This window comes from Spinacia oleracea, chromosome 6 (genome assembly GCF_020520425.1).
Source record: "Spinacia oleracea cultivar Varoflay chromosome 6, BTI_SOV_V1, whole genome shotgun sequence".
NCBI classification, from domain to species: domain Eukaryota; kingdom Viridiplantae; phylum Streptophyta; class Magnoliopsida; order Caryophyllales; family Amaranthaceae; genus Spinacia; species Spinacia oleracea.
In genome coordinates, this window is record NC_079492.1 from 141,418,713 (window position 1) to 141,432,790 (window position 14,078).

Consider the following 14,078-nt stretch of genomic DNA (forward strand, 5'->3'; position numbering starts at 1 on the left):
AAATATGCCAAGTGATTATTTAATTAATTAAATTCATACTTTTAATTTGAACATTAAATCTTCCACACATTCTCAATGTAATATTTTGGATAAAAATGAAAATATTTTGGACAATTTTACAATAGCCACAACAAAATGGTAGTCATCACAAACTATTAAATCTTAGCCTTTGAATAAAATTGGACTATTTTTGTCCATCGATTTTGCTGACTTTAATTTATTCTATACCATTTTACAATTAAATTAAAATAAGTTTAAATTAAACAAAAAATTCTTAGATCCTCATGGACCTCATTTACGATCTGAAGTCTGATCTATAGAAAAAAAAAAAAATCTACAACAAAAATATCAAAGTTCAAACCCAGACGTTCATCCACTTTGACACTCTGATCCGGCTTTCTATCACTAAAACCTTAAATCCACTTATAAGTTTCCTTCTTTTTCTTTTTACAAATTTGCATAATTGGCTGTTAAATTACTTTGCTTTGTTTGATAAGTTAAAACACAAAAATTGCAAATTAATTAGAAGTACAAGTTTGATAATGATTGTCCGGTTGTCCCTTTCCCTTCTTCTTTTTCTTTAGATTTATTCATCGGAGTATATTTCAAATTTGCAGGTCTTTGTTATGAACCCTTAATATATAACTTCTTCGAATTTTGTTCCAATTTCAATTAATTCGGATCTCCATGGAGAAGGAAATTTGTTTGAATAAAATAATTTGAGATAGTTTAATGTTAAAAGAAGAAGAGTAGAAATAGAATCATGTTTTCATTGATGTAATTTTCAGTCAGGTTGCAATGGTTGAGCGGTTGAGAAATGGGAGAAGGGACTAAGAAAGAAAAGTACCAGAAATTAAATGTGGGATAAAAACGTGGGGTTTTCCTTCATTATTTTTTTTGTCAATTTTTTTAATTATAAAGTCAACTACATTAACGGCCCGCACTACAAAAATTTGTATATTTTATGACAACCTAATAACGACGATTAAAAATCCCGTCGTAAAAGGGCTTTTGCGACGGAGATAACAACCCAACAAAGACGGGAACAACCGTCGCAAATGTCTTTTACGACAGGTTAACGACGGGATTTTCCATTAACGACGTCCCCCTTATATGACGGGTTCGCGACGGAAAATCTCGTCCTTCAACAATTATTGACCTTTGCGACGGGATTTCCCGTCGCTAATAGCAGGCCCGGCCCTGGGCATAGGCGGGGAGTGCGACCGCCTAAGGCCCAAGGCCGGGAGGGGGCCCAAAATTGTTGGCTGATCTACTAATTGTCAGTACATATAATATAGGCCTCACATTTAGCTATTGTAGAGTAATGTGGCGTGTTGGTAGGTGTTGTTGTTCAATTCACTTGCGACCCAGGTTTGAGCCTTGCCGGTTGAAAGTTTTTCTTTTTATCTTTGGTGTATCTTTACTTTTATTAATGGTTGTTTCTTTAGGTTTCTAACCTAGGAGATTTGTTGATTTCAATATTACAAAAATAACAAAAATCAAAATATATACGAGTAATAAATACTTCTTGTGTTATCTTTTAAATGACACCATTATTTAGGCACATTTCATAATTCACGATTTCAAAAATAATATTTTTAATTGTGGATAAGAAAAATAATAATACCCTACACGATTATGTTTTTTCTTAAGTATAAATCACAAAGGTTTTTTCTTAAGTATAAATCACAAAGGTAACGAACAAGCTTGTGTGAATAGTGTCGAAAACTTAATTGTGTAATGTAAATAAGAACGAAGGAATTATTTTTCTTGAATAAAATATTATGACTACGTTAGTGGATTATACTCTTTGACCTTGATAGGATTGTGTTAATAGAAGAGACTCAAATAATATAAGAGTAATTGGTTGTAAAAATAAATATAATTGTTTAGCTTACTTTTTTTTTTGTAATCAGTAGTTCGTACTTCCTGTTTTGGTTGTTTAACGTAGTTAAACATATATATACTATGAAATATTTTTATTGGAAAATAATTTAACGAAATTCTCTTTGGTGGCAATGAATTCTTGCAAATTCTTAATAGTAAATATTTTTATATAAGAGGGGCTTTTTTTCTTGTTTCGCCTAGGGCCCATAAAATGTCAGGACCGAGCCTGGTTAATAGTACAATTTCTTGTAGTGCCGGATCAATTAACAATAATGAAAGGCTCAGATTTAGTATATATTATAGCAACGACCATTTTGTTGTAGTCATTGAAAAACCTTCCAAACATTATAAATAAACGTAATTTTCATTGTTTAATAAAAGATAGTTGAATGCACTGGCGGATCTAGTGTGTAGGGAGTGGGGTCACTTGACCCCACTTGGCCAAAAAAATTACATAGTTTTAGTTAATTTTAGACTAATTTGTATTAAAAAGTACCTAATTTAGTTAATTTTTCAGTAATTTTGTAATAGTGACCCCACTTAGTATAATTTTTGGATCCGCCACTGGTTGAATGAATCTCAATCCACATTAATTGATTATTAAATCGCATGCATAATAACAAACGTTAAAAAAACAAATGGACGGATAGAATAATATTCAATTCGAGCCTCGTGGGACGCACGGGTACAACGAAATTAAGGGGGCGTTTGGTTGGGGGTTTTCAGGAAAGGGAAAGGGAATGATGGAGTTTCATTCCCTTTGTTGTTGTTTGTTTTGTGGTTTTTGTCATTCCCTTTACCCTATTTTCTTTTTCACTTACCCCCAAATCCCTCTACAATGATACCCTACCACCCCCCAAGGTTTGTCATTCCCTTTCCCTTGACCACACTCTATAAATAATAAATAATAATAATAATAAATAATTAGTAATTAGTAATTAGTAATTAGTAATTAATAATTAATACTTAATTATTAGTAATTAATAGTTAATAATTAGTAATTAATAGTTAATAATTAATAATTAATAGTTAATTAATAGTTAAGTAGTAATAATTAATAATTAATAATTAATAGTTAATTAGTCAATTAGTTAATAATTAATAGTTAATAATTAATAATTAATAGTTAATTAATAGTTAATAATTAATAAATAATAGTTAATTAATAGTTAATTAGTAATTAGTAATTAGTAATTAATGGTTAATAATTAATAATCAATAATTAACAATTAATAGTTAATAATTAATAATTAGTAATTAGTAATTAATAATTAATAATTAATAATTAATAATTAATAATTAATAATTAATAATTAATAATTAATAATTAATAATTAATAATTAATAATTAATAATTAATAATTAATAATTAATAATTAATAATTAATAATTAATAATTAATAATTAATAATTAATAATTAATAATTAATAATTAATAATTAATAATTAATAATTAATAATTAATAATTAATAATTAATAATTAATAATTAATAATTAATAATTAATAATTAATAATTAATAATTAATAATTAATAATTAATAATTAATAATTAATAATTAATAATTAATAATTAATAATTAATAATTAATAATTAATAATTAATAATTAATAATTAATAATTAATAATTAATAATTAATAATTAATAATTAATAATTAATAATTAATAATTAATAATTAATAATTAATAATTAATAATTAATAATTAATAATTAATAATTAATAATTAATAATACTACAAAATTTTTCTGCCGGGGGGGCCAGACCCACCCCAGCCACAACAAAGATCCGCCATTGCCCCACCCCCCACTCCCTAAAATGACATGGTCTCCACTTATTTTCCTTACTAAAATATATATTCAACCCCACTTGTTTTATTACTTTATTTCATTCAATTCTTTTTCTTAATACCCGTGCCCGGCCAAGTGTATCTCTTAAATAAATACGGAGGGAGTAAAAAACAAAATTATGTTATGTAGAAAAAATTATTCGCAAAGTTAGACATTAAAATAATCTGGGGATGTATTTTTATTACGGAGTTATTTATTTTGCTGGATTTTGTTTAAAAAATTTTAATTGAAATATGATTTATTTGTGACAACATTGAATATAATTGTGGCATAATAAAATACTTGAAGGAAATAAATAAATTATGTGATTAATAAAGATTCTATTTGGCTATGATTTAGTGTTTTATTGTGACTTTTTTTTTTCTTTGACTTTTGTCTATTGTGATTAAATCTGATTTACTAACTAATTTTCTTTTACTTTCGTATATCTTTTTATTTTATTTTACAATTAATGTTAATATAATTGGCAAGTAGTATTAAATTTGATTGACTAATTTTCTTTTATGTCTTTTAAATTGGCGATTTGCATTAAATAATCGGTTTTTAAATTAATTAAAGCCAATGTCATAAAACAATCAAAAAGTTTCATTATTAACTTATTTTGATGATAAAACTAGTGTGTGGCCCGGGCGTTGCCCCAAGTTTTGACTTTTATTTGGCTTTATTTGTTGTAAATATGTTCCGATGTAGATGGTGTCGTCATAGAATTATGGGGTTACACACAAGATTATCGCCGGATTAACAACCTTCTCAAGCTGAAACTCCATGTTCTATTACCCCGAGTGCATGTAATACATTATATAATTATTCAACCACTTACTCGTTATATATTACATTCTATTGCCCAAAGTTTTTTTTTTAGGCTTAATCTAGAAAAGTAATAACTATACATTTATAAATTAAGTAATCATTCCCTTTTTTTGCATTCACTTCTGTTCAATTTGTTATTTATTGTAAAAAGAACATAAATGTTTATATAGAAATATATAACATAAGTTGTAGTTGGTTAAGATGGTTGGATGTTGAACTTTTAACAAAGAGGTCTAGTGTTCGATCCTTACTACATGTTTTTTGGTTGTCAATGACATGTCATGATGCTGATTAGTGGTGACGTGGCGTAATAAGGAAAGGTATGTGACACGTATACGTTCTTAAGAATGCATTTTAGAGTATTCTATAGAGAAACACCAAAAAGCCATTTACGAAAATGACCTCAGAAGTTCCCATATAGAATAGAGATGCTTATATCATAAATAGGTCTGATATATAATTCACATATAAACTATTTACATTTTTATTTCTTAGTGATCGTAGTATGCTCGGTTCTCCAAACGTACCTTATATATATAAGTCCCTATTTGGTCGATTGGTATTTTTTTAATCAAGTACAAATCAGAAATTAAGGTCCTCAATCTGATACTTTCATTTTTATTGGTCGCAAAAAATATGCCAAAACTTATGTGTTTACTATAAAATATTATGATTGAAAGAATATGTAGTAAATATTATGATTGAAAGAATATGTAGTAAGTATTACCCCCATAACTAATTTGCTTGATTGATTCTTCATGTTTATTACTATCCAATTTATTACACTTATTATTTCCGTCACTAACTTGCTTGATTTAATAGTCAGTTTTTTTTAATTACTAAATTAAATTATTAAGTTAATGAGCATAACACGACACCAAACGTCTAATTATTAAATTGACCTCAGAAGTATTATATTCGCTTATAGAATAAAGATATGTATATATAATCCTAATGGAGTCCGGATCCTCTAGAGTTTTAATAAACCATACATTTTATAATCAATGATATTAATGAGAAAAAATAAAGAGAATTTTAGAAAGATAATATATGAGCCATTGATTTTTCATCCAATGGTCGATATTGCTCAAACTCTACCATGTAGAGTTATTTTAGAACTCTAGAGGATCCAAAACCATCCTAATGTTATACGAAAACTTAACATAATTACATGCAATATTGGCTTTACAAAATATATAAGAGAATATTTATATATTCTCAACAGAGGTTCTCTATCACACCCTCTCAGTCGGAGTGTGAGGAGTACGAACGCGCGCTTAGACTACATCTGAACGGAAAATCTTCACTTTTAAAATATCTTAATTCAACCATTACGAGAATATCTTTTTCTTAATTCTCTAATTGATTCTATTGGGAAGAACATAAAGGGACGGAGCCACAAAGAGAGTAATACGAAGTACTTTAACAAAAATGCATCAAATAATAAAAATATATATGGGATAGTAAAATATTGTTGAACAGTCACAACTCACAACACAGGACAAGAGTATTTTAATATGAAAAATATATTGACAAGATTTGATCCTAACATTCATCTTCTTGACTTCTATACTCTTCTAAAAACTTGACCATTGTGCAGAATCGCAATTTGGACTATACACCTTATTGTGCACCCTGATGAATATTTATTGAACACTTATGAACATGAAGAATGACTTCAATGCACTTGTACAAGTGAAATATTTAAACTACGGAATATATGTTTTATGAATTTGAACTATACGTTCATTTAATATATGTTCATTGGGTATGAACGATATGTTATTTGTATTTAAACTATATATATTTATTTTAAAACATTATGCACAGTGAACATTGTGCACCTGGTTACCTAAACCGTATTTTGGTGCAGAATGCAGACGGATTAAATTACCAGCATTCCAAATTAAACCCAAAATTTTAACACTAAATCAAAACACAAAACCCCAGATGGGTTCAACCAAGTTCATGCGCCCAAAGGAAGAAACCAATGGCGGAGAAGCAGAAAACCCCAGAAAATTGGTGAGCCCGAACCTCTACGTTGCCAATTGCGGCCCGGCGGTGGGTCTCACATATGAAGCCATATCAATGGCGTTCAGCCAATTCGGCGAAGTCAGAGGAGTTCACGCCGCCGACGACAGTGGGACCCGAGTTATCGTCTCATTTTCCAGTGAGGGCTCTGCTGAATCGGCTTTTAACGCTTTCAATGGCCGCCGTTGCTCGCAGCTTGCTGGCCGGTTTTTGCATATTCGCTACTCCGTGCCTAGGCCGTCTTCGCCGGTAGCTTTTCTTTTGATTTCTGATTATGGCTGTTGATTCTATCAGTGTAATTTACTGTGGGTGTGATTCAATTACCATGAAAGTTGGGGTTTTTTTCAAGCAATGTTTGGATTTTTAGAGGAAATGATATACAGAAGTAACACAACCTTGAGAGCAATAGGTTCTGCTATTGTGGGCTATACATTGATCTCTGTGTGATTTTGTCATTTATTCATGGAAAAATTATTGTCGGAAATATGTTAAATGCTTACGGGGCTGAATTTTTAACAATGGGTTAGCAATTCAGGCTGATCCTTCTCTCAATGTGACATAAAAAAGGAAGTAATTATGGTGTTAGTTTAGAAAGTAGAAACTGTTGCGACATTTGTTTATGTAAATATGGAGTATGTGTGAATGTATAGTTGGGGTTGGGTTGGATTGGGAGGGAGGAAGAGGTTTGGAAATGTAGAAGATTTTCTTTGGTGATTTTGAATCGGGTAGATGTGGTCTGTGGGTGTATAATGTCTTTGAGATGGATGGTAGTTTGCTGTGACGAACATATTCCTTCTTGTATTGAAGGCAAAGGTGTTCATATTTTCAGGCTCGTGGCCATGATTTCGTGGATGTATCTTTGACTGATGAAGAGCTGAATATTCCTGGCCTTCATTTGTTTCATGACTTCATTACCCCAAAAGAAGAGAAGGTTGGTAGTTTGTCAACATTAAAACATTTCACACAAGCCATTGCATTATTGCTTTCATACATTTGTTAATCAATTTTCCTCCTAGGAACTACTTGCAGCAGTTGATTCGAGGCCTTGGATACGTCTAGCAAAAAGAAGAGTTCAGCATTATGGCTATGAGTTCTGCTATCAAGTTAAGTAATCATTTAAATTTGATGCTTCAGAACTTCATAGTTGTTGTTGCTCTGGTTATATAAGTTGTAAAGTCACAACTTAAATAAAGTATATAACCTTGGCCATCTATTTTACGGTCTTTCTTAAGCATGGCTATTGAGATGACTTGAATAAGCAAGTTAAGAACAGAGGATAAAATAAACAAGGTTTATACATAGAATTGGCTACATATGTCTTTCTTAAGCATTGGTCACTGAAACCGTGTATGTTTGTTATGAGTTGAAGAAGCAAGTTGAAAGTAGAAAAGGAGTTTATAAGGTTGCAAAACGTGTATAATCTAAAAGGAGTTGGGTTAAATGTCATTATGTGCTACTTCCATGAAACTTGTGGAAATATTGTATTTACACTATGTTGGTGTACCTGCCAGTCTTCTATGCCACATATGTTTTATACGGAGTAGTATTTATCACTAAACTGTGTTCTTTCCTCTTAAACCCTGAGGTACGTTATTTTATCTGAAATTTTTGGCCCGTATTTTTGTTTTGAATTGAATATACTAGCCCTTTTCTAGAAACTTATTAGTATAAGGCAAAAACAACTGGACCTTAGTGTTACAGATTCAAGTGCATTGCAGAGGACATTTCCTATCCCACCTAAGACCTGACTGAATACTACCATATAACTGTTTCATGCTCCTATTGTTGCTCCTCAAGAAACAAAATGCTCCTATTATTGCTCCCTGCCCCACGTCTCCCCTTCTACCTCTAGAAAATTAGGTACACTGCTGTGATATACACTGCAATATAAATGAGATGAGCGGAACCAGAAACAGCAATTATAAAAATTTCCACGGTTGTGGTTTACAGCATTGGTGCACTAGTGGTCTAGTACATTTACCAGATCACATAGGAGGATGAAGATGATTAGGTTTTGGAGATACTATGTATGTTGGTTCTCTTAGATGGCGCAGGTGTACATTGATCTGCCATTCAAGACTACAGTGCTCATTCCTGAGTAGTGGAGCTGTTGGCCTGTATTTTCCGTATTTCAGAGAACCTTAAGTGCATTGTCTTGTCGACAATAGTGCTTTAGTGGCTCATGTACAACATAAATATTGGCAGTTTTGAGGACTGTGTGCTGGCTATGGTGGAGGGCCGGAGGCAGGTGGTAATGATGTGAAAGTTTTGTGCTTTGAGGGTCTTTATTTTTTGTTTTTGCGAGAGATGTGTTTTGAGGTTTCTAATGGGTTTTTAATCCCTTTAAAGCTCTGTGGGTTTAACGAAGCATTGAGTCCTTCCCTCTTTGTAGCATTATTGGATGAATTAACAAGGTCTATCGAAGATTAAATACCACGATGGATATTTTGTGTAGACGACATTGTATTGGTGGACAAGACTAGAGTTGGGGTTAAATTGGAGCTATGGAGGTAAGAACTAGAATCTTGAGGATTTAGACTAAGTCGGAACAAAACTGAGTATATGGAATGGTGTTTAGCACTAGGAGGGAGTCAAGCGAGGATGTAGTAGCAATGGATAGTAAGGAGTTTCCAAGAGTAAGTACCTTAGGTCAATTCTGCAGAGGAATGGAGAACACATGACTTCGGCTGGCTCAAACGGAGAGCAGCAACAAGAGTATAGTGTGACTGTAAGCATTATTATATGGTTGAAAATGTTAAGCATTTATGAAATATCATATTAGGAAGATGGGAGTAGCAAAGATGATTGTGTGGGAACGCCTTAAACGATATAATTAGTAATGAAGATATTAGGAGGAAAGCTAGAGTTGCAGATATCGAGGATGGGAGGATCAATTGCGGTGGTTTAAGCATGTGAGACAGATTAGAAGATGCGCCGGTAAGGAAATTATAGGGTTGTGATCATGGAGATCTTAGAAGAGAAGCTGAAGACGACTCGGGCGGAAGGAGGTAAGAATGATATGAAGAAGTTGGGTTTATAGGAGAATAAAAATAGCACTTGATAAAGGGAATATAGAAGGAGAGATCATGGTTGACTATCACAGGAGATAAAATCTTGGTTCATGTTTCAGGATTAGATACAGTTGTTTTTGTTGTAGAAGCTGAGCTAGGTGTAGTAGCTTGTGTGAGTGAGGTAAACTGTATTCAGCAAAGATCAGCTCGTCTCCGAACTCATTACTTATTACGTATATATAAAGTAAAGTTTATTGATAATAAGTAATAATCATGGCATAAGAGGGGATTGAATGTTATTGATGTTGGTTTCATTGTTTTATTCTGTTGTACTTGTAGTTACTGACTTGCTGTATAATTGTTCATTAAGGATTCTTTCATTTACATTACACTACTTCACATGTAACTGTCTAGATTGGATTTGTATTAATGATTAGCCTTTGCTATTCATGTTTTTCTTGTTTCCCAACTTTTTGGTCTCTATCACCTATCAATTAGGTCAGAATTTGATTCTATTATTTTTCACTATTTTGGGTGACAGACAAGAAATGTTGACACAACAAAGTTCTTGGGTGGACTTCCATCATTTGTTTCACCTGTGCTAGAAAGAATCTTGGCATCTCCTCTTGACGATGCTGCAACTATAAAATTGGACCAGTTAACAGTATGCTTCGACATCTTACCATTCTTAGTTTTTCCTTTATAATTGCTTTACTTTATCTTAGAAGTTGCTGTTAACTGAAGTCCCTGGACATAAACCTCCAGGTTAATGAATACCCACCAGGGGTGGGCTTGTCTCCTCATATCGACACTCATTCAGCATTTGAGGACAAGATTTTCAGCCTTTCACTTGCAGGGCCTTGCATTATGGAATTCAGGAGGTACCAAGAAGGTATTTGGCAATCTGATCCTGCAACGAGTAAGATTATGCACGAAGAGAATCCAGAGAGTTCCACAAACTTCTTAAGGAAGGCCATATATCTTCCCCCACGTTCAATGCTCCTATTATCAGGGGAGGCACGTTATGCTTGGAATCATTACATCCCACACCATAAGGTATCCTACAAATTAGCTGAAATGCTGAATATACTGATTTTGTTGGATTTTCTGTTGCAAAAATCATTCATTGTCATCTGGAATTGGATCCGTCATCATACTTGTATTTCTGGGGAATAGGATGGATATATTTTTCTGTGGGTCACCTTGTAGTGTTTCATGAGAATCTCAAATAGGGTGACTTCCCAGACCAATTGCTCAAAAGTCTCCCGAGATGCCTTGAAACTTTTTAAAAAAATATTGGTCAAGACCACTTATTTACTTTATTTGACCGCAAAGGTCATTTTGGATCGTGTATGAATTGAATAATTGCATTTGTTCTCATTCCCATACAAGCTGTCCAGTCAATACTCATGGACCTCACGGTCCTTTTTTGTTCAAACAAAAAAGTACGGAGTAATTCATAGTCCATCAGATTATGGGATTTCTTCTATATTTTTCATTTTGCTTGTTTCCCCTTCGTGTGATGCCTCTTAAGTATTCTTAGTTCTGTGTCGGAACTTGGAAGGACTCAAAAAGCTAGTATTTTCTCTATCCCACCCTCCTTGAAGCTATTGAAATTTCCCATTGTGTTCTAATTAAGATGGTTCATTTTGTGTTTTCTATTAATGTTGCTATTACTACTGATATTATTCTTGTGTTGGTTTTCCTTTAGATCTCTTTTTGCCTGTAAACAGCGTAAAACCCAATCTAGTAATTGAATTTTTTTGTTGGATGCATCATTCTGAGAATTAACGTGTTGAGATCAGTCTTCTATCCAATTATGTTGTTAACAGTAAGACCAAAGGTTAACTTATGAACCTTGACCCGTTTTCTAACTGGTCCAAATATGCTAAATACCTTTGAATCTATTCTTTATCTATTCTTTATCTAAACAACCCCATTATCCTTGGTGTATGTGCTGGTCTATCCCAGGTGCTGCAGGAACGGCTTAATTGTTGTTGCGCTTGTTTCACATTTACTTATATTTTCTTTGAACTTCATAGGTTGATAATGTGAAAGACAGCGTGATCCGAAGGGCCTCGAGAAGGGTATCTTTCACACTGCGCAAGGTATTTCTTTTTCCTTTTTGCCTTTCTAAATAAGTTGTCTTTCATTTTTTCTGTAATTTGGGTGTTTGCTGCCTTCAAAGCACATAATACGTCCCTTTTCTAAATTTTGTAAACTGCTTTACCTTCTATTCTGTTTGGTAAGCGCTATTTGACATTTTTGTTTTTCTATGTCTCTTTTTTTCTTGGGATGAACTGGAAGAATTTACATCAGTTTACACTATAAAACCTTTTTCTTGTGAACTCTCATGGGAAAAAATTTGAGAAATTCTATATGGTGACCTTGCGTTTTATGATTTTCTACTTGGTGGAAACTTTTTTTTTTGTTGTCTTTCTAATTTGGCCCTCTATTATTGTTAAACAAAAATTGTGACCTTATTTTGGGAAAGAATAATCAAACAACCCAGTAACTTTTAAAAAAAGGGCAAGTACATTTTATTTTTTCTCAAAAATAAACCCAAGCTACCCAATCCCTTCTTCTTTGTCAAGAACAACCAACTGACCACCACTGAGCCCCGTGACACGCCAGCGACACCCTCTCTACCGTCTAGTCGTCTACCTATTTCACAGACGTCCCCTCCTTTTCTCGCTGCTTTCCTCCGCCGGAATCAATAAGAAATACTTCTTTATCATCGGCGTAGGCCCCGGTGGTTATAATTATTGAACATTCAAAGTCCAGTTATGCATGTTTTCCGATATGTTGCTGCCATTTAAGCTTCTCAAAATCTCAACTTTGCCTCAACATTACCTGTATTAAGAAGGCTTGATCTCTTGGTGGTACTTGCCTTAGAGTTGATTGTATTCCTAATTTTTGATTTTTTTATAGCGTTTCTTGAATTCCCATCCTTTGCCCTGTTTTAGATATGTTTGATAATTGGGTATTGCTTTAGCTGGTTGAATGATCTTGTATGGATTTGTGTTTGTTATTAACTGGTCAACTTTGTAGGTCGACATGTGGTTTGTTCCTCCGCAATTTATTTTTTACCCCATCCAATGGGTTATGGGTCGGGTTCACAAATTATAGATATAGTCCTGCTATTGATGTAAGGCGATCCAAAATTCAAGATCCGAGAAGGCATTTGCCTTCTGATCAATTTCCACCTAGTTGCCTCTTTGAGGCTAAACGATCATATATCTCTTACCATACATGCCTTTTAACCCAGATAACATGTACTTAAAGACTTGAAAGTTTTCCCTTAAAAAAAAATGAGTTTATAGTGATTGCAATCAAAATTGATTGATGATGAGAAATAAGTGTTGGTACAAGTGAAGAAAACTACGAAGCGCACCTGCCATAACTCCGATTATTGTTGAAGGCTCAGTTCCAGCCTCAGTTGGTAGGAGATTTGCTTTGACCATATACAATTCATATTGAACTATGTTGCTTATGTAGGCCGTTTTATTCTAGTAGCTTTTTCATATCTAAAATATATAATCTAATAATAACCCGAATGCTCTCCATCCCTCCTTGCATTTATGACAGCCAATTATTTTCCATGAAATCTGTTTCTGTTAGAGTTCTTGTATTGCTGGTTGGTTGGTTTGAACAGTTCCAGGTATAACTTTGTTGGAAATTATATGTTTTTATGGTGTAGGTCAGTACAGGTCCCTGTTGCTGTGAGTATGGCCAGTACTGTGATTCTCAGAGGTAGAGAGAGATCATGTTCTGGTTTCCAGACTATTTGTAACCTGCATATAACTGCTTAGCAACCAGCTGTTGGGAAGATCCATGATGGACGATGGGGTTGCCCAATTCTTTTTTTTTTTCTTGGTTGAAGCTCGTCGTTTGTTGAATTGAGATTCGGACAAAAGAAATTTGCTAATTTTGAAAAAATTAATGTTCTCAACTTTTTTTGTCTCAATCCATTAAGGGGGTTGTTTAGGATGTGATTTACAAGCAAACCGTAGAAGGCGCACTCCTGCAAATTTGCATCAAGATTTATGTTTGTGATGCTTTGGAGAGTTGGACTTCTGATTTTTTAACTGATGGAGCACCCAGAGGCCAGAGCTAAGGTTGTTTAAGATGTCATCCATTGGAATCATACTATTGTATAACTTTGTATTCTTTGTTATGTAATATATTTCGGTTGAGGTCATTTTGGTTCAACTTCAACGAGGAAATAGATAACACTGAAATTAAGTGATATATTCTGATATTGTAGAAATATATTTTGAGATGCTGATACTTCAATAAACAGATGAGTTTTTCGGTCTACACCAGTGGAAGTCAGTGGCAAACTGTACTGAGCCATTCTGACCATCTTTCACAATGAGACTAGTTTGCTATTGTAACGTAATATTCTTCCGTTTCTTACTAGTTGACACATTTTGATTATGAGACTATTCACATAAGCTAGTTTGACTTCAATTTACGGAGTAGAAAA

At 33.0% G+C, this 14,078-nt stretch overlaps 1 protein-coding gene across 1 annotated transcript; it reads left to right on the forward strand.

Moving 5' to 3' along the window:
* The first annotated feature begins 6,456 nt into the window (after nt 1-6,456).
* LOC110797769 (alkylated DNA repair protein ALKBH8 homolog) lies at nt 6,457-13,909 on the forward strand. The gene is made up of 7 exons (XM_022002885.2): nt 6,457-6,827; nt 7,408-7,509; nt 7,595-7,681; nt 10,131-10,253; nt 10,355-10,645; nt 11,632-11,697; nt 13,290-13,909. Exons 1-7 carry the CDS (start codon nt 6,498-6,500, stop codon nt 13,344-13,346), a joined length of 1,056 nt encoding a protein of 351 aa, XP_021858577.1. The 5' UTR covers nt 6,457-6,497; the 3' UTR covers nt 13,347-13,909.
* Nucleotides 13,910-14,078: the final 169 nt, after the last annotated feature.

Bases quoted from the DNA above. Each gene is read 5' to 3' on its own strand.
- LOC110797769 (XM_022002885.2), top strand. From the start codon at position 6,498: ATGGGTTCAACCAAGTTCATGCGCCCAAAGGAAGAAACCAATGGCGGA. The intron at 7,682-10,130 runs GTTAAGTAATCA...TTTGGGTGACAG, and splicing joins GCTATGAGTTCTGCTATCAA to ACAAGAAATGTTGACACAAC. The intron at 10,646-11,631 runs GTATCCTACAAA...TGAACTTCATAG, and splicing joins ATTACATCCCACACCATAAG to GTTGATAATGTGAAAGACAG.